The sequence below is a fragment of the Chrysochloris asiatica genome, unplaced genomic scaffold (genome assembly GCF_000296735.1).
Source record: "Chrysochloris asiatica unplaced genomic scaffold, ChrAsi1.0 scaffold00343, whole genome shotgun sequence".
In the NCBI taxonomy this organism is placed as follows: Eukaryota; Metazoa; Chordata; class Mammalia; order Afrosoricida; family Chrysochloridae; genus Chrysochloris; species Chrysochloris asiatica.
Window position 1 is genome coordinate 252,069 of NW_006408861.1, and position 21,888 is coordinate 273,956.

The 21,888-nt window shown below is 39.3% G+C and overlaps 1 protein-coding gene across 1 annotated transcript in view; it reads right to left on the reverse strand.

The window, feature by feature from the left end:
* Positions 1-5,858: 5,858 nt before the first annotated feature.
* The window catches only part of AUH (AU RNA binding protein/enoyl-CoA hydratase), a 279,519-nt gene continuing 263,489 nt past the window's right edge, over positions 5,859-21,888 (reverse strand). The window contains exons 7-10 of the mRNA XM_006875876.1: positions 15,390-15,577; positions 9,758-9,808; positions 7,064-7,111; positions 5,859-5,936 (exon numbers count right to left, since the gene is read on the reverse strand). Of these exons, the coding sequence (XP_006875938.1) occupies positions 5,859-5,936; positions 7,064-7,111; positions 9,758-9,808; positions 15,390-15,577 (365 nt within the window). The remainder of the gene's footprint in view (positions 5,937-7,063; positions 7,112-9,757; positions 9,809-15,389; positions 15,578-21,888) is intronic.

The following is a 21,888-nucleotide window of genomic DNA, read 5'->3' on the forward strand; positions in this document are numbered from 1 at the left end:
TCCTTCCTCTTTGCTCCCTACTTTTGCATTCCAGTCACCAGTAATGAGCAATACATCTTGATTGCATGTTTGATCGATTTCAATAGGTATGGATTAATTGCTATTATTGTTTTGTTTTTTATGGTGCTGCTGGTTTCTTTGTTCTGCATGTCTTCCTGTAATGAGTTCATGTTTTTTTTATGCTCTTTCGTGTCAGTTTCTTCATAGTTTTAATGTGTCCATGTTCTCCTTGGATTTTCATTTTCTTGGTATGTTGTGAAGTATTAATTTTCTTTGATGTTATCTTATATTCTATTTACTTTTCCCTCCATTTAAGACAGTCTATTTTATCTTGTAATCTACCTGACCTTCTCACCACCTAGATCTCTGTTTCTGTGTTTATCTTCTTTCACACTGTAATTGTTTTTATCATAGATTGACCTCTCAGATCCTCTGAATTTGTTCTTGTAGATTTGTTCTGTTCTCAACTCTTCCATTTGTCAACTGAGTTCCAGGTGGTGCTGTTACATGTCAATCTCTGGTTGTTGTCTGTTCTTGTTGGTTCTCAGTCCACATAACTCCCTTTAGGAGGTTTTGCAGTGTAGGGTTGGCTTTGGCAAAATCCCTTAGCTTCTGTTTATCCTGGAATGTTTTGATTACACCATTGTATTTGATTGACAGCTTTGCTGGGTAGACAATTCTTGTTTGGCAGTCTCCCCATTGCCTTCTTGCTTGCATGGTTTCTGTTGAGAGATCTGAGCTTAATCTGACTTGCTTGCCTTTGTATGTAACACTTCTCTTTTCCCTATAGCTGCTTTCAGGATTGTCTCATCTTTGATTTTGGAGAGCCTGTCTTGGTGATTTTCTTTTGGGGTCTATTCTTTCTGGGGTTTGTTGAGCTTCTTGAATGCTTATCTTTCCACTTTTCAGGATGTTAGGGAAATTTTCTTCCAGTAGCTCTTCAACTATCTCATCTGTAGACTTGTATGATTCTTCCTGTTCCAGAATGCTGATAATTCTTATGTTAATCCTCTTCATGTTGTCCAATATGAATCTTAGACCTTCTTCAGATTTTTTTAATCCTTTTTTCTGCTTGCTCTTCAATCTTAGTAGTACTGAGAGAATTATCTTCTAGTTCACTAGTTCTCTTCAATTCAACTCCTTTGCCTTTTCAGTGTATTGTCCATTTCTGATATTCTATTATTAATTGTTTGGACCTCTTTCTATAGGTTTTGAATTGTTTCCAATGCTATATCTTATTTGACTATCCCTGCAGTGCTTTCGTGACTTCTTCCTTATTTTTCTCAACTGCTCTGTAAAGAGTTTTGATATATTTTATGATCATTTTTCTGAATTCCTTCTCAGGCATTTCCAAAGCCTTCTTCCAATATGGAGTGTAGGTCTACCTCCATTTGTCGCAGTCACTTTATCTTGTTGCTGGCCATGTTCAGAGATGTTCATTTGTTTCTTTTGCATATTCAGTAGTTAGCTGTGACCTTAATATTTAGATGTATGAAGATATTTTGTTATGCTTTCTGATTGCCTCCAGGTAGATGTGATCAGGAGATGGGCTTCCCTTTTCATTTTTCTTATTACTCAGTTCAGAGTAACTGTTTGCAGGTGTTGGCTGTTTACCTGGTATATGGCAGCTGGTATTGATTCTTGCCTGGATGGAGGGATTTTATAGGGTATGATTATAGCTTGACTATATGACCACAATTGCTGTCTCTTCTTGGGCAATGTAGGGAGAGAAAGAGCCCTCTAAAGGTAAAGAGGGTACCAAAAATAAAACAGCAACAGCAAAAAAGACAGATTGGATACTGTAGTGTACAATCGCGGAACAAAGAGAAGAGGGAACAACAACCACCAAAATTCTGTAGTCAAATATGAGTATGACTTCAATGTCCCTTTCTAGGCTTCATGCCATCAAGGCCGCCTGAGAAATTTCAGTATGCCACTGTTGGTCATTATGATGTAACTCAGGATTTAATTTTTGGCCTGTTTCCCTTTTAGTCTGTCGTCTGTCCCACTCCAAAACCCCAGTTTAGGCCTTTTTCCTAGTGATAAACAGTTCAGTGCCAGCTCTAGCCATTTTGCATTGCCATTTGTTTTTAAGCAGGGCCTTTCCTTTTAAATTCTGAGAATACCATGTGTAGTAGAATCCTCCAGGGTTGGGGGGTGGTGGTGTCCACTCTCTGATGCACCCCTCTCTAGACACCAGAACGGAGGTGTGCAGATAGCAAGAGACCAATGAACAGATACAAAAAAAAAAAAGAATGTACAAAAGAATGTACACACCTTTATCTTCGAGGATGGGGTCAGGCGTCAGTCCATGGCTGCTCTGATCCTTCCCCCACTCCATTTTGCCCAAGATGTCTGCTCTGGGAGCTGCTGAGTCCAGCAGATCCCAGAAAGCACTAGATTTCTTGATTCCACTACAAATTCCACTGGGGTAAGCCTTCAAACTTTCTAAATATTCCTTTATATGTGGTTCAGAGTTCTGGGACTATCCCCTGAACTTGGTTTGTCCAGTATTCTGTGCTATTGTTGACAGAAATTCTCACTGCACTTCTCCCTGATCCGCCATCAAGCCCTGCCTCCCTGCTCCTTAACACTTCTTAAAGAGGTCTTGTAAAGCAGATTTGTCTAATGCAATATATGGTTTGATTTCTTAACTGATACTTCCATGAGTCTTGATTGTGGGTCTATGCAAAATGAAGTCTTTGACAATCTTTTTTCCATTTATCATGAAGGAGATCTGGTAATGTAGTGGTTATGAGTTGGGCTCCTAATCTCAAGGTCAGCAGTTCAAAACTACCAGTGGTTCCATGGGATAAAGCTGAGGCTTTCTGTTCCCGTAAAGAGTTACAGCCTCAGAAACCCTATATACAGTGTTGCTATGAGTCAGAACCAAGTCCACACACATAATCACCACCACCACTACCATGATGTCATTGATCAGTTATCAAGTTTTTTGTTTTCGTTACTTTGAGGTGCAATCCATACTAAAGACTGTAATCATTGATCTTCATTAGTAAGTAAAATTCTCTTTGCTTCTAGTAAGCAAGGTTGTATCATCTATATATTGCAGGTTCTTAATGAGCTTCCTCCAATCCTGATACCATATTCTTATTCATATAATCCAGCTTCTCAGATTATTTGCTAAGCATACAGACTGAATAAGTATGGTGAAGTGTTCTGGAACTCCCATTCATTGCAGTATTATCCATAGTTTATAAAGAGAAGTTTTTATGAAGGAAATGTTTCACACAGTATTAGATGTGGGAAAGCCCCAAGTTCAAGGGTCCGATGTAAGAAGACAGGCTACTGACAACTTCCAGGATTGTCAAGTAATGAAGCAGGCTACTGATTCAAGTCCAAAGAATCAGAGATAGGAGATAGAGCCAGATGCAAGATCCAGACCCATCAGAGAGCAAGCAAGGTTTGACTAAGTCCAGTATATTGGAAGCAGGCCACACCCCTGAGAAAACTTCCTCAGTTTTAGTTGGCTACTCCTAGAAGACTTCATCTTAGAAATGATTACATAATATTAGATCTCACCATGGAGGATAACTACATCTCAATTGCCAAATCACCGAGAAACCTGGTTCAGTCACAAAATTTTTAACTATGACACCTGTTAGCATAATTATTTCTTAGTCAGTTAAAATGGAAATGGCATTTAAAATGCCACAGACAAGACAAAATAGCCCTGAAACATCATCATGTATGAATTACACAGCTCAGCAATATTACCAGTTGATAAAAGGTACGTGTCACCAGATATAAACACCAAAAAGCCAAATATGAATTTTTATATGCCCTTTTACATTAGGTTGATCACTTGAGCAATCATAAATCCACATAGCCTTAGCAGCTGCGCAGACAAAGAAAACTGTGTTCTATTTTTATTTAGCGTGTTGTACATAGGCATCAGTGAAGACACTGTATCACTTTTGTTAGGGTATACCTATGTTTGTCATAAGATTTATTTTTTAGGCTTGAAATTGAGAGGGTAATTTCAGTTACGCTTACTAATTTTAAAAACTAAAAGTCCATATGCTTTCAAACAATGAAATCACAGTAACGAGAAGAAAATGCATAGTAAAATCAACTGTCATTCCACATGCCAGTATCTGAGAGAATAATTTATAAGTGTCAGACTATCATGGGAACGAAGGTCAGTGGTACACCAGCAGCTAACAAATCAGTGAAGTGCATGTCTGTGGTGAGCTGGGCATTTCTTTTCTCGCCAGACTCAGAAAGCGATCTCGTTTGAGAAGAACAGAAAACAAAGGCATCTAACATTATTTAAGGGCACTATAATACTCTCCTTATTTCATAATGAATTCTATCCTCCACATCTATCCTTGCTATCCTGACATGATCATACAGGCCACCGATACCCCTTTATTCAGAGCTGTTTCACCTGGTCAGCTAGAAGAGAAAGAACGTATGCTTCTCTCCTCTCACTGAAATCAGATGCAAATGGTTAGAGTAAGGAAACAGAGAATGACTACCATTCTACTCTTATCCATGGTCCATGCCAATTCTCAGGATCCAACCTGCTGGCATAGTACGCACTAGATACTCCATGGGAAAAATATATGCTAGTCTGCTCCTGTAAAGATTTCTGTTGTTGTAAAGTGCTGTCGAGTTGATTCCAACTCATAGCAACCCAGTACTAGGTTTCCAAGGAGCAGCTGGTGGGTTTGAACAGCCAACCTTGGGGTTAGCAGTCCAGTGCTTATCCTAAAATGCCACACTAGGAGACCCCTGTAAAGATGAGTACTGGAAACCAATGAGGAAGTTCTACCCTGCCCTATAGAGCTTCTATGAACTGGAATCGACTCAACGGCAATGGGAACCTTGGCTGCACTATTGTTTTTTCTTCCTGTTTGAATTGTCCTGGCCCTGGTGGATAAGAACTTGTTGGCTACTAACTAAAAGGTTGGTGGTTTGAACCCACCAGCTGCTCTGTGGGAGAAAAAGAGATGGCAGTAGGCTTTCATAAAGATAGGAGTATGCAACCTCAGAAACCCTATGGGGTAGTTCTATTTGTCTTATAGGGTCATTGTAAGTTAGAATTGATAGCAATAGGGACAATGGTGCTGGGGGTGGCCACTTGCTAGGAGGAGATTTCAAAAGTACAACTCTTAGTGTCTGGTTAGCCTTACAAGATTCCGACACCAGTTTCTGACTGGATGAAGCTCCCACCCCTAGGCCCACCACTATATTATATGGCTGTGAAAAGCTACCTGACAGAGACAATACGCATGGGAAGGCTGCTTCTTCTAACTCCAACAGGAAATCATCCACTTAGAAGAGGAGGAAAGAAAAACTTTTCAAGTTAGTTTTCATCTAATTTTATTTCTATATGGTAATTTTCACTCAGAATCAGGTTGAGATGTATATATGTAAATGTGTACATGTGTATTATCCTTTAGAAATTTTATTTGGTATAACTTCACATTTTTGGTATACAGAAATAATTTTAATTTCTTAATGCAGCACAGCAGACATACACACTCAGTATTATTTCCTAAGGTGTACAATATATAAATTATTCACATTACAAAATTAAAAGTGGAAAGCCTCATATGCAGGAAAATTTTAAAAAACATATAACTAATTTTGAATCTTTGATCTTGACGCCATACACTACTAGTAGCTTTATAAACCTGAAGAAACATGGCATGATATACATTTAAACATGGTATACATAATAGGGGTTCATTCCAGATATTTAATACACTACAGGAACAATTCGCATTTCACATAAATTGGTGAAATTCCATGTGATGAGGCATATAGTGCATCTGAAAGATACTTCCAGAAGTATATTTCTTACATGAGCATTTAAAAGATTTCTGTGTCTTCTATTCTCCTTTATAACGAGGGGGTCTTTTCTCTTTAAAAGCAAGAAGACCTTCAAGTCTGTCTTTTGTTGGAATGGTCTAAGAAAAAGAAAATATTATGCCAAAAATTGAAAACAACTGTTAAGAGTTTAATAAGCTTTATCTGAGGAAACAAATTAGAAGCACATTCTACAATTTTCATCTACTAAAGGTCAGAATCCACCAGAAGCTCTGTGGGAGAGAAGACTGGGCATTCTGCTTCCATAAAGATTTATGGCCCAGAAAGGGTCTCTTTGAGTTGAAATCAACGAGTTGAAATGGCACACAGAAACAGTTAGTCATTTGAACAATCTTCCTAATTATGCTACTAAATTTATCATTTAAATTCCAAATATCCTTCTCAGATTTCTCTTTGGACAATGAGACTGTTCATTTCTGAAATGTTTATAACTGACTTTATTCATGGCATTCTATGCACATCCTAGGCAGAGTCACAATCTTCATAATGCTCACAGTTCTGGACACCACCAGGCTAGAGCTGGAGTGTATGCAATTTCCAATTCTCAGGGAAAGTAATACAAAACTTTTTACAATGCTAGCCACAAGTTAAGTGGTTGAAATCTACTAGCTGCTCCTTGGAAACCCTATACAGGGACGCTATGAGTTGCAATTGACTTAACAGTACTTAACAACAACAAAGCAAAGATACCAGTTACATTATTTTCAGAAATAAAAATAAAAAATTACGTTCTTGGCACAATGCCTTATTGTGTACAAAATGTCTGTGTATATTCATGCGTGAACTTCTAGGGGACAAGAAATGAGCCTCAGCTCCTAGGACACAGTCCACAAACCTTCCACACTGAGGTTTGTATGAGGCAGCTGATGGCTCACAGCCTTCTGCCACCATTCTCTGCATACACACAAAATACAACAGTAAGTCTGGATACACTGTATGGCACTAGCCTAATTACACACAGAGGTCTCTAAATCATGTTCACCAGAGTCACTTCAGTCATTTTAGTTCAGCCTGAGCCGCAAAACCTGTCATTAGCGCTGGCTGGTAATCATTAAACAGCAGAAACAACTATTTCAACCCATTTGCATGAGTTTGGAATGGGCAAGTGGCAAGCTTGCTCAGAATATAGAATTCATTTGAATTATACAAAAGGTAGGCATTATAATTAAGAGTGCAGCCTCATTGAATACGCGATTGTTTTACATACCTGAGCATAACAAGCTTCTTCTATAGCTAATCCAGTTACTAAATCAACCTGAGGATAAAAACAAAGTTCATTTCAGCAGGAATATACAATATGTACAGGTACATACTATATAAATTCAAAAGTAATAACCATATTCCAAAAAACCAAAGCCCTTTGATGTCATGTAACAGAATTATGGCCAGTGCCAGAGGCTACTGAGACAGGTTACTGGAGTTTACATCCCGACTCCATCTCTTAGAAGCTGTAAGACTTTAGGCAATTTATTTACCCTCTCTGTGCCTCAGAGAGGCATGTCTGAACACTGGTCTAATGATGAAACCCACACCTAATAGGCAGTAGGAAATACCTACTTAATAGCAGTAGAAAAATAAATGATATAAGTGGGCTTCAAAAAGTTTGTGAAAAAAAAATCCATTTTTCAATTCCACTTTTCCACATATATAGGTGGTGGTGGTGAAACATATATGCATGCATGCATATGAAATATAAATATAACCTAGCATATTGTTGTTTAACTGCCACTGAGTTGGTTCCGACCCATAATGACCCTGTATAGGGTTTCCAAGGAGCCGCTGGTGGGTTTGAACCGTTGACCTTGTGGTTTAAACCAACTTTGCACTTTGCTGTCCAGTGCTTTATCCCACAGCACCACACCAGGACTCCATTTTAGAGAGTTCAGCTTGCATCCCTAGAGGAACAATATGCTTTTACCCTACAGTTTTGGAAATTACAGTTATGTTCTCAAAAATGCTTAGAAAGGGAAATGTATAACCCACACTATATATAAGGTACACGGAGTCCTGATGTGGCACTGTGGGTTAATGTGCTGGACTGCAAAGTCAGTTTGAACTGCAGGGTCAGCAGTTCAAGTTCACCAGCTGCTCCTCTGAAACCCTATACAGGGTTGCTATGGGTTGGTACCGACTCAATGGCACTTAACAACATTGTAGCTGCTAGTTCAAGCATTTACCACTAACAAATTCAATCTCTTTTTACTGCTATGGAGGCCAGAAAGACATAGCAGCTCTTAGATCTCAAATGGAAGTACCACCTTCAAAATTCACATAATTTAATCACAGAACAGCTTCACTTTGAACCCCACTGTCAAAGGGTGCCTGTGCTTTTCTTTTGTTCCTCTGCCCTGGTCTGGGGTTCCACTTCTTTGGCGTATATTTCCTGGAGGAACTCCAGGATATCTGACAGATTTGCTTAGTCTATGTGAGATTCCTTGCAGAAAGCTCATTGAGATGTTAAAGGGAAGAGAACTGGATTCAGCTTTGAGCTGAGACATTTTCCTTGAATGTTTTCTTATACTATAATATTGGTTACTGGTAAAGATCAAAGAATACAGCCTTTAGTATGGATTGCACCTCAATGTACAGAAAACAAAAATCCTCACAACTGGACCTATAAATAACCAAAAAAAGATTCAAGTTGTCAAAGACGTCATTTTGCTTGGATCGATAGTCAACACTTAGGGAAGCAGCAATCAAGAAATCAAATAACTGCATTAGGCAAATCTGTTACACACTAAGTGTTCAAGAGTAAAGATATAAGTTTGAGGATAAGGTACACCTGACCTAAGCCATGGCATTTTCAATAGCTTCATATGCATATGAAAGTTGGACAATAAATAAGCAAGACCAGAGAAGAATTGATGCATTTGAGTTATGGTATTGACGAAGGATATTCAAAGTACTATGGAATGCCAGAAGAACAAATCAATCTGTATTGGAAGAAATACAGGCAGAGTGCTCCTTAGAAGCCAAGATGTCTCTCATACTTTGCACATGTTATCAGTCCCCATGGTTAAGTGGAGGGTCAGTGAAAAAGAGGAAGACCCCTCCCCCCCCAACAAGAGGGACTGACACAGGCGCAGCAACAATGGGCTCAAACATTAACAATGAAAAGGATGGCACAGGACTTGGTAGTGTTTTTTTCTGTTGATTACAAAATCACTATGAGTCAGAACTGACCTAAGGACACCTAGCAACAACAATATTGGTGCTGAGAATACACAGAATGCCCTTTTCTTTTGGGTTTCTAGCCAACAAGTTTATTAACTCAATGGCAAAAATAGCAAGCATGGTATAAACTACAGCATACATTACCGAACTCTGTGATTACAATACTGAATGAACACCACCATGTTGTTGCTGTTAAGCGAGTCAGTTCTGACACATAGCAACCTGGAATGGGGTTTCCGAGGCTGAAAATCTTGTGGGAACAGAAAGCCTCATCTTTTTCCCACAGAGAGGGTGGTGGTCTCAAACTGCTGATCTTGTGGTTCACAGTCCAGTGCTTATCCCACAGAGCCATTGTGCTCCTAACAATACCATAAGCAGAATGGAATTGATGATGTAGCAAAAAGAACCTCAATGACTTTCAGTAGTAGTAACAAATGGCTATATATCATCACATTAAAAGATAATACAGATATCTATCTAGGCTTAGTCAAATAAATCTCTTTCTCTAGTCCAAGGAACACTGGCAGTGTAGTGGGTTACTAGTTGGGCTGCTAACCAAAGTCAGTAGTTCTAATATACTAGCCACTTAATGGGAGAAAGATGAGGCTTTTTGGACATGTAAAGATTTACAGTCTCAGAAACCCTATGAGTTGGAATCTACTTGATGGTGCACAGGTACCATCATTCTCTAGTCCAACAATAAAAAGCAAGCAATAAGTTAACTTACCTCCATCCCTTGATTAATTGCTAATTTTGCCACTCTCATTGCGATAGGTCCCTAAAGTTCAGATTAAAGAAACAGATTTCCATTACTATTTAGGCAAATTATGTTGCACATCCCAGCATCATTCAAAAACCCCCATGCTGAATCTATGGCATAGAAGCAACTATGGTTGAGAGAATTTTAATGTGTGGGAATTTAATTATAATGAAGCAGTAAATTGTGATAACTATTTACACCAGCAAGTGATTTAAATTCTACAAACATTCAGTTATGCAGAGAGCACTAGATTCTTGAAGGCCAGCAGGTAGTATGTGTCCAGTAGAGAGTTTTACATTTTCCAACACACAATTCCCCCTAGAAGTTAGGAATGGAAAGAAACGGGCAACAACATTTATCACCACACTGATTGGTGGTTACAACAGAACCTTGGGCTGGTGTGGAGGCTGACAGTGTTGGTTAATGTAGGGTTCAGAAATAATTGATTACAGATACTAGCTCAGTATCTTACTTCCATTTGCATTAATACCTATTAGAGATGACAGGTATATTATTAAGGATAGGAGGGGGGTTCAAAAAGCTTGTGGAAAATGGAATGTAAAGATAATGGAATTTTCCATGAATTTTTTAAAGTCCCCTAGCATGTCCTAGGATCCTGATGTGGTGCTGTTAGATAAATACTGGAGATCAGTTTCAATTGCAAGGTTTGTAATTCCTCAGAAACCCTCTATAGGGTCACCATGAGTCAGAATCGACTTGACAGCACTTAAACAATAACAACAAAGCATGTCCCACATGTGTAAAAGATGACAAGAAAAAAACCATGTAACCCTCTGTGAGAAGGAGAGTGCCATTTTGGTCTATGGAAGTTCAACTCTTACCCTATAAAGAACCACAACCACCCACATAGGGTTATTTATTTTTTCAATTCCTAAAAGTTGTTTATGGGTAATAAACTTGAATTCAGTGGCATATTTTAAATAGTCTTTTGAATTGAAATATAAGGTAAATTCTAAATAGCTGACCTATCAAAGGACTCTAATGGCTACTAGGTGAATGGATGGATGAATGAATACATAAAAATGCCACTTTTTTTCCTCTAGGGATTTCTATGATCAAATCTGACATATCTAAACTCTCAACTCTCTTCTTCAGTCACATACTTAAGTAACCTTTCATATGCCACAGTTTTCTAAGAGTCTGTTACTTCAACAAGTACCTCAATCTTAATTCTTCTAAATGTGATTTGCAGGTGTGACATGCACACTGGTATTATTTTTTCAGGACCACCAAACCATTTTTTAAAAACTATTTGCTCCTCACATTGATGATTCTTTTCCACTCACTTTTATGGCTAATGATCCAAACAAAGAGCTCACCAACTCTCATGTGTACATGAATCTCTAGAACCCTTGTTAAATTGCAGTTTCTAATTTAGTAGGTGACATGTAGTGAATTGTCTAGCCTGACTCTTTTCCCTCCCAGCATGACTCTTTTTCTGATGGGTCTGAGTAAGAGAAGGTGGGAGAAGATACTAACAGGATGACATAATTCAGCTGTAGATGTTAACAGTTAATTGTAATTGAGAAAACTTGAACTCTACCATGGGTATAACATGAGCCATCTCAGAAGTAGGAAGGGGGATCTCACTACCATCAAAGAGAAAGAACCAGGCATGGAGAGTGTCCTTTGGACCCTGAGATCGCTGCACTTTGAACCTCCTTGACCCAAGGACTTGAGAAGCTGTGACACTCGAGGACTGGCAAAGCAGCAGCAGGAAAACCAAGAACCAGAGAACAAGACAGAACAGTGGGCTTCCCAGCCCACAGAGCAAGTAAAACTAAGTAACTCTGGGCAGGAAACTTGCTTGTAGAGTGGGGTGCCTCCAGGCACTTAAGAAAGGGAGCTAGGTTTGCTAACCCACAGAGCTAGAGTCAAATGCATTTAGGCTGTGGCTTACAGTGGAGTTATGTGTCCTGTGCATTTATCAGCAGCTGACTGGACCAGCTGTGCCCTGAAAAATTTCTGATCCTGAATTGTATGTAAGCTGTTAATTTCCCTAATAAACCCCATAACTCTGAGTACGGTGTCTGAGTTCTGTGTGGTCTGCAATGAATTATCACAGACAGATGTATAGACAGCTGTGGGAGGAATGGATGGAGCATCAATACTTTCACAGTTATGTCTGGGGTATGGCCTGGGATTCTGCATTTCTAACAAGTTCCCAGGGGATGCCTGTGTCTACTTTGGGTAGTATGGCTTAGAAAACTCTGAAAAAGATAGAAATGTGAAAATTACAGTAGAGAGAATGCTTGATTTTTACCAGCTTCCCTTTTAAAACATAAAACACATGCCTCTTTTCCACAACCTTTTCTTAGAAGACAAATGGAAGTAACATAACACAGAAGTCATCTAGAAATACTAATTTTACAGAATTTTTCTGTTATTTGGAATTATAATCTCAGCGACGAAATAATGACTGCAAAAATAAAATTTACTGCAAACTCATGTATCATTTTGTAAATTTTGCAGATAGTTTCTCAGTTACATATTTTCTGAAGTCATTTAACATCTCCTTGTAAATATGGTCTGGAGAAAACTGAATATCAACAATTAGGCCCACAATGAAGATTACATGAACTAGGAGGGCGATGCCAGTGTGGTTTATCACATAGTGGAAGGTTGCTTGATGACAGATTACATGTGAAGGAGTGGGGGACAGAAGGAAAAATGTCCCCAATTCTGAAGCAGACATGTGTGGAAACTGGCATCATTAACTGTATCAAGGACCACGGAGAAATAATAAGTTCACAAGAATGAAGATAAATCTGAACTCCAGACTTGCTAAGGGGCTAATGTGCTATGTGGAGTTCTGAATGTGGCAGCTACAAACTCAGGCAGGATTAAGAGTGGCCATGAATAATCAAAACCAAAATTAGGCTATAACCTTTCTTAAACATACCCCTTTATTTCAATTAAGTTATGTTTGGTCTTAAACTTTTAAGCCAAGGGAAGTCACTAAACCAATATTTAAACAAATTCTACTGATTTAATCTCTACTTCGTGGACATTTTGCTACTATTTTAGGTACGTTTAATCTCTTTTTATGTATATGTTTTGCTAATAATTAAGGAAAATACTAACACCACAGTTATGTAGTGAGAATTTTTTTAAAGCAGTAAAAATATTTATTTGCCCTAGCTACATTCATTTAATACATCTTTACTGAACCTCTACTACTGAGTCTAAGGCTCTATTAGTTTATGTGGGGAGTAAGGCACTGGCCTTAAAAAAACTTACAGCTTATAAATGAATTAAGATGGACCAAAGTAATACCAATACCAGGCAATGTGGTTTTAAAAACCAAACTCAACAATGACTTCCCAGTCTGAGAATTATTGGGGATCAAATGCATCATGGAAGAACTGGGCCTTGTGGATAATGGGTGTGGGAGGCGAATATCAAGCCGAGCTATTGATGGGACTTTCTAACTATCATGTATGGAGGGCATATGCTTGTCAGGAAATTTATTCTCCACAATCTAATGTAAAACTGCTCAGAACAATTTTGTGACATGGATACACAAGTGTCTTCTAGAATTTCACTGAGTAGGGAGGTACCCATAATGCACTAAGTTAGGTTATATGACTGATAGGCTTTATAATGGGCAAATGGCATAAATTCATATCTAAATATTAAACTAGCTTTTATCTACTTCACATATTGGGGTTCCACATAAAGTGTCATTAAAAAAAAGCAACAACAACAACAAACTGAAATGCTAGGACAGAGTATTTTGCTGTGGAACAGCCTGGGACGGAGCTATAGGGAGGGCTGGGCCAGACTGCAGGGCTCATTGAAGGCCAGCCAATCCAGAGCCCAACAAAGATCTTGCAATCAGTGAGAAACAAGCACAGGTTTTTAAACCTGAAATTTAAGCACACAATCTGATGAGTTTTGACAGATATATGTACTACATTAACCATTCCCCCAGTCAAACACCTCTATCTCTCCCGAATGTTTCATTATGCTTTTTCCTAAACAATCCTCTACTTCTATAAGTAACCATTGACCTCGCTTCCATCACCACACACAATGTGCTGCCTTACTACAGGTCTTGGAGAGTGAAAGTGGTGTGATTTGAAATAGTCCTGCAGGAAGAGTCATATGACAGGAACAGACAAACAGTAAAGACTTGTCAGGGATAGTAAAGGTATGCTGGGAGGCAGCTCGCATAGATAAATACGCAGCACATCCTGCACAATGGAAGGCATGCTCAGGTCAAGTGGAAGACACTGCTCCCACTATAGGATACAGAAGACAGCAAGGTTTTTCTGGCACCTGTTTTGCTTGGTTTCTATCTCTCTAACGACAGTTCGGAGTTTTGTGCATACTCAAGCATAAAAGATCAAAGATGAAAGGGCATCTGTGGGAGACACCATTAGCCCAAGCACATTACTCTGCACTGAGCTCCTTTCCAAGCACATTTAGGTACCTGCAAAGGTCCTTACAGTGAGGTCCAAGAGAACATTCCAAGACTAGAGCAACACCTTGAACACATGTGGGTGGAGATATGCATGTTTCTGGGGAGAGATGCCATTATAGATTCTCAGAAATCCATGGCTTAAAAACAAGTTATGAGTCCTGCTTGTGTTAAGTTACTGTGAGTTAAAATGGGAGTTCTTCTGACTACAGAAATAAATGGCTGGGAGATTTATAAAACTTCAAACTCTAACAGGGAGAAGAGATACCACTGATTTAATAGCAAAAGATGACTCCTCCTCTCAAGTTATTGCTGTTGTTAAGTTCTATCAAGTCAATTCCAACTCATAGCCACCCTGTATAGGGTTTCCAGGAGCGGTTGATGAGCTTGAACCACTGACCTTGCAGTTCAAACCGAACTCCCTATCCAGCACATTAACCCACAGTGCTATATAACAGGACTATCAAGTTAAAAATCCTTTAATTCCTGATTTAAGGCCAAAGGAATATTTGAAAATGCACCTCAAATAATGATAACAATGATACCCTTATAACAAGATCACCAATGCACGGTGTCCAATATCAGTCATTAGTATAGTCACACTGGAACCAATGGGGAACACATTCTGGATCTTGACAATGTGAATGTGAGGAAGCATGTTGTACACAAAGGAGCCAACACCATAAACAAACAAGAAACTCCTGCTTTTCAAGTAGGTTATTACAAATTAAGCCATCATAATGAAAGCCTAGTTTGATTTAACAAATTGGGGTCTCCTTACTATTAGAAAAAAATATGTTTTAATGTGTTTGAACTTGGGGATGGACCAGCACAATGACCCACCCATCAATTTCTTGCCATATGCACAGTTCAAGTTGGAGATTTCAGTTGATGAACCACTTAACATAACTTTCTCCCAAGATTTGTCACAGATGATAAATGCTGTTCACATGATACAGTATCACAGTATGGCTACAGATGCCATCAGATAATCTCCAAATCTTAATTCTGGACAGTCTTAATGTTTATCTAGGATAATGTGTCTAGTTTTACAGTTGCCATATATATTCCTTTACCTGTAATGCAAGCCAAGGGATGATTGTCTGTTTTTGTCAATTTATTCTGGACAAAAAAAGGGAATATGATGAGAAATACCTGAGGTAAAAATTCTCTTGCTAGGTCCAACGCCTTTTTGTAGGCAGCATCCCCTTCTTTGTTCTGCTCTAGAACATGGCTGATCAAGCCTACTTCTTTGGCTTCCTGGCCATCTAATACGCGTGCAGAAAAGATGAGCTCCTTTGCCAAGGACATTCCAATAGTGCGTGGTAATCTCTGCGTCCCTCCTGTAGACAAAGAGAAAATTCATATGATGATTTGATACCTGACTGGTTTTAACACTTCAGTTCATTTCTTTACTTATACAAATAAACCAGGACCAAAAGTTTACATGTCAATAACCAGAAAACTACTTTGAAACAGAACCTAACTTCATAATTAAATTTTATAAAATTAGCAACACCAAAAAAGCATTTGAGAGTCTTTCATCCTTACTTAATGATTTGACACTGAATATTACCTGAAACAGTGTTGGTAAATTCCTGAATTCATTCAGCAATTGCTACCATGCCAGTAACCATAAAATTGTTGTTATGTGCCGTGTAGTCGGTTCCGACTCATAGTGACCCTGCACAGGTTTCCGAGGCTGTAAATCTTTACGGGAGCAGAAAGCCTCATCTTTCTCTGGAGGAACGGCAGGGAGTTTCGAGGTGCCGACCTTGAGGTTAGCAGCCCAATTCGTAACCACTACGCTACCAGAGCTCCTTTAAGTTCTCATTAAGAGATTCTCTCTGTCTCTCTCTCACTCTCTCTCTCGCGCGCGCTCTCACACACACACACCCTCCTTCCCTCCTTCTATCACAGGGGGAAATTTACTGAGTGATGTCACATGCCAGGAATTTCACTTTGACTTTTCCCACTTACTCCATTTTGGACTTAAATATTGGTATTCCAATTTCTTGGACAGGTAATAGTTACTTTTAAAGGGATGTAGTGAGGAGTCTGTTCACCACTCGTCTGTCAGTTAGTCATACTGTGCTGGCTTGTGAGATGCTGCGATTCTGAAAGCTATGCCACTGGTATTTTAAATACTAGCAGGGTCACCCATGGTAGACAGGTTTCAGATGAGTTTCCAGAAGACAGACTAGGAAGAAAGAGTGACTAGCTACTTCCGAATATTTAGTCACTGAAAACCTTATGAATAGCAGAGAAACACTGTCAGATATAGTGCTGGAAAATGAGCCTCTCAGGTTGGAAGGCACTCAAAATGCGACTGGTGAAGAGCTGACTGCTCAAAGTAGAATTGACTGTGATGATACAAATGGAGTAAAGCCCATGGGAGAAAAGCCTGCAGGACCTTCATTTGCTGATGGGGCACAACTCAAAATGAAGCGAAACCACTGAAAATCGGAACATGGAATGTACAATATATGAATCTGGGAAAATTGGAAGTTGTCAAAAATGAAATGGAATGCATAAACATCAATACCTTAGGCATTAGTCAGCTGAAATGGACTGGTATTGGCTATTTTGAATCTGACAACCACATTGTTTACTAGGCCGGGAATGAAAATTGAAGAGGAATGGTGTTGCATTCCTTGTCAAAAACACCATATCCGGATCAGTTATGAGGTACAACGCTGTCTGTGATAGGATAATATCCATGCGCCTACAAGGAAGCCCAGTTAATAGCACTATTATTCAAATTTATGCACCAACCACTGAAGCCAGTGAGGATGGCATAGAAGAATTCTACCAACTTCTTCAATCTTAAATTGATCAAACATGCAATCAAGATCATTACTGGGCATTGGAATGCAAAGGTTGGGAGCAAAGAAGAAGGATCCGTAGTTGGAAAATATGGTCTTGGTGACTGAAATGATGCTGGAGAACGCATAATAGAATTCTGCAATGATTTGTTCATTTCTTTAGATAGCATAACAGACTAGTATACACATGGACCTCAGCAGCTGGAATACATAGAAATCAAATTGACTACATTTGCAGAAAGAGATGATGGAACAGCTCCATATCATCAGTGAAAACAAGGCCAGGGACAGACTGTGCAAACTCGTATGCAAATTCAAACTGAAGCTGAAGAAAATAAAACAAGTCCAAGAGAGCCAAATATAACCTTAAATATATCCCACCTGAATTCAGAGATCATTTGAAGAACAGATTTTTGATACATTAAAGACTAAAGACTGAAGACCAGAAGACTTGTGGGATGACATCAAGAACACCATACACGAAGAAAGCAAAAAGTCATTGAGAAAACAAGAAGGAAAGTAAAGGAGGCTTCCTGTGGAGCCTCTGCATTGCATAGGTGGAACCCTGAACCCCATCCAGAATCGTCTAAGGTGGGAAATTCCCACTTGAAAGGACAAGCAGACCAACCTGGAGCAGCTAGAAGAACAGAAGGTACTTTTTGAAAGAAAGACCAACAGGAAAAATACAAAACAATAACAGTAGTCCAAATGACTCCTACAAGTAGAACAAGCAAGTTGCCTGCCCAGGAGACATCAAGGCAAGCAGTCAGGTTCCCTCAGGGCAAACCCCCTTCCAAGACTAAGACTCATTGGGAATACATGAGCAGACACATGCTCTGACTGGTGACCACATTAGTCACCGAAAAGGGGAAGTGAGGGAATAACAGCAATGAAGCTGTGAGCTAAGTCCAACCATATTCAACAGACTCCTGTGAACCCAAGTGAAGACCTGGTTGGCCAGTAGTTTGGCAAGACCTGGGGACTCTTGGGCCCAGAGTCAATGACATAGTCACAGAGGACTAGAGTGGAGAGTGAAGCATCCAGCTGATAAGAACAAAAGGCATATGCACAAGAACACCCACACTTGTAGATAATACCCACTTGACCTGGCTTCAATGGCTGGATGATCAGAGCTCAACTAGAAGAAGAAAGAAGAAGGAAAAACAGAGTAATCTGATACAATTTGATGAACCTGACCTACACCTATGGATGCAGTAGCTCTAAAGAGGGAACAAACCTTTACAGCGAGGATCATTCCCACCCCCTCAACACACAGGGTAGACAAGGATGGGCAACTTGGACATTGGCTACCCAAAATGGGGGGACTACAAAGGCAAGAAGTGACTGGCTTACAAGCTTTCAAGAAGGAGCCTAGATCCAGAGGGTACAGAGGAAGGTAGAATCTCTACTGAGAAGTATCCAATCTGTCTATGCGGGACAAATGAAAGGAGATGGGGACAGCACTCATGTGGTACAATAATGAATAATTACTATCTGGACTGACCGTGAGGTTTGGAAATGTAAACGTAGACATTTTGTAGCAAAAGGAGGGGAGTGGCTGACTTTGCAGGCCAGGAACAGAGATACCTGGGACTATCAAGGGAGAAGAGCAGAGTGCGGGACCCTACCCAGAGAAACAGTGATGCCAGAGATGGAGACAGAGACAATGACATGGAGAGATGGAGTGGCTGGGAACTCTAGACACAGAGAAGGAGAGGGGCTGTGTGCTGACAACTGGGGGGCAGGTTTGTATGGTATAGCCTTTGGTTGGCTGATGATGCATGGAGGGGATTATAACCATGGCAATGTAACAATATACGATAGGATGAATGTAAAGCTAATGTTCTCCCATCTAAACTATCACATAATTTACAATAAAACAGTTAAAAAAAAAAAAAAGTGTTGGAGAGCAAAGTTGTCTGTTTGAGGACTAAGGTACTCCTAACGCAAGCCATGGTATTGCTTGTTATCACAATAACCTCATGCACATGCAAAAGTTGGACATAGAATAAGGAAGATCGTAGAAGAACTGATGCATTTGAGTTATGGAGCTGGAATAGGATGTTGAAAGGACTGCCAAAAGAACAAACAGATCTGTGTTGGAAGAAGTACAGTCAGAGTGCTTCTTAGAAGCCAGGATGGCGAGACTTCGTCTCTCATACTTTGGACATATTATCAGAAGGACCAATTCCTGGAGAAGGATATTACGTTTGGTAAAGTGCAAGGTCTACGAAAAAGAGAAAGGCCCTCACTGTGATAGACTGGCACAGTGGCAAAAGCAATGGGCTAAGCTGCAGCAATGATTGTGAGTTTGGTGCAGGACTGAGCAGTCTTTTGTTCTGTTATGCATAGGTCACTCAGAGTTGGCACCCAACAACAACATGAGTGGAACCAACTCTACAGCACTTACCAAAATGAAGTAAGGATAAAATGAGACTATGTATATACACTTGGAAAGTATACTACTTATACAAGTACAGGAAAGGTTATAATTTGTAAAAGACAACATTTTTTTAGTGTTAGATCTACTCCATTGAAGCTGGATCTGAGTTCGTCTGTGTTCGCAAAGAACCACATGTGAACATAGTGGCATAACCTACATTAGTATGGTTTAGGTCCATCTATCTATGTATGTGGAGTCCTGGAAGTCAGCTTAGCTGAGCCTTTTAGATGCAAAGTTCTCTAGTTAGTGCCAGCATTGTCACTACTCTCTGCTGCCCCACACTGTCTGATGAACACTCTGCTTTTCCTTCAAGCAGCTTTTAGAGGAAAATGTAGTGGTGGTGTTTTTTCACTCTATCAAAAGTGAAAAAATGAAAAATAAAGAGACATTCCAAGAAAGCATATTTCTTTTCAGTAGTGGTGTATATTCCTACATGTTTAATAAATAAACAAAATGATTCTATGTTAGAAAAACACAGCTTAAAATGCTACTATTAAACCATTAATAACAATGACAATATTTAGAATAAAGGGGTGACAGAAAATATAAAAACCAAAAATGAAACCTCAATGGATTAGGAAAGAGCTGATATTTTAAATATAGATTGTTTTCAAAAAAAAATAAAATGGTGCTGCCACGAAATACAGTTATTTGGTATTTATATTGGCCAAGCAGTTAGAGATCGTGAGTTTCTAAATGTTTACACAGTATGGCAGAAAATGTGTGTGTCTGAACAGAAAGAAGCAGTGACAAATTTATATCTAATAGTAAACACTACTGTGGCTCAGTGCTGTATATATAATGTGTCTGAGAATTAAAGGAGCAAGCTGCATAAAAAAGACATTTTATGGTGTTTCCAATAACAGCTAATTATAACAAAGATACAATATAACCCAGATAACCATATGAGGGTAAATAAAAAAATATTGCTACAAGGGTTCCAATTTATACATGCATGGGGTTATTCCAAATAAAACAGGTTTAAACACGTCTTTGATCAGTCGGCTGTTGCAGACAAGTTCTTGCAGTAATATACTTGTCTATGTCTTGTTAGTGTACCTTCACAAAACACGTCCAATCAAATCTCCCCTTCCAATGGGGGATCTGCTGGGCCAGTAAAATTCAAGGAAAAGAGGTTATCTTAGAAGGTTATGTCAACTGTCTTTTGCAATTCCATGGGGGTAATTTTGATAGATTTTTTTGAAGGACATAGGATGATCATGTAGGTTTATTATGAAGATGTTTTAAGAAAGCTGAAAACTGCACTGGTTAGAAAAAGGCCAGGAAAGTTGCTCAAAGGCATTGTCCCTATTCATTCTTCGTGGGTAGCAAGGGTTGTCCTGCTTGGGACACTTTAGTCCACCCTACAGCTTTCAAAGTCAAAGAACATTTAAAAGGAACAGAACTGAGTTCCCTGAAACTGCCAATTTGACGTGGTATAAATCAAAGATTGCAGAAACAATAGCTCCACATTTTGGTAGTCTTGTTTCATAAAGGTTTTTCTATGATTTTGTAGCAATACTTTATGACTTGTGCTCTTATTTAAACACAGAGTTGAGCATTTTGATGAGATTGAAAAACTAATGTATATAATATTCGTGGTAAATACATTAGGAGATGATTCATACTGTATGTGCTGTGAATAGCTTAATGTGCTGCTGAGTTGGTTCCAACTCATAGTAACCCTACACATAATAGAATGAAACACTGCCTGATCCTGATCCATCTTCACAATTGTTGAGCCCACCCGCCTGTTGCTGCTGCCACTATGTCAATCCATCTCATTGAAGGTCTTCCTATTTTTCCACTGACCCTCCACTTCTCTGGTAGCATAGTGGTTACAAATCAGGCCGCGAACCTTAATGTCAGCAGTTCGAAACTACGAGCTGTTCCGTGGTAGAAAGATGAGGCTTTCTGCTCCTGAAAGATTTACAGTCTCGGAAACCCTGTACAGGGTTGCTATGAGTCGGAACCAACTACAGGGCACATAACCATCACCAACCACCACTTTTCTAAGCATGATGTCCTTCTCCAGGGACTGGTCCCCTCCTGACAACATGTCCAAAATATGAGAGACAAAGTCTTATTTCTACAGAGCATTCTGGCTGTACCTCTTCCAGATTTGTTTATTCTTCTGGAAGTCCACGGTACTTTCAATATTCTTTCCCAGCACCATAATTCAAAGGCATCTATTCTTCTATGGTCTTCCATATTCACTGTCCAACTTTCACACGCATATGAGGCAATTGAGAATACCATGACTTGGGCCAGGCATACCTTAATCCTCAAAGTGACATGTTTGCTCTTTAAAGTGTTTAAAAGCAGTGTCTTTTACAGCAGATTTGCCTAATGCAAATGTCATTGTGTGTGTGTGTGTGTATCAAGC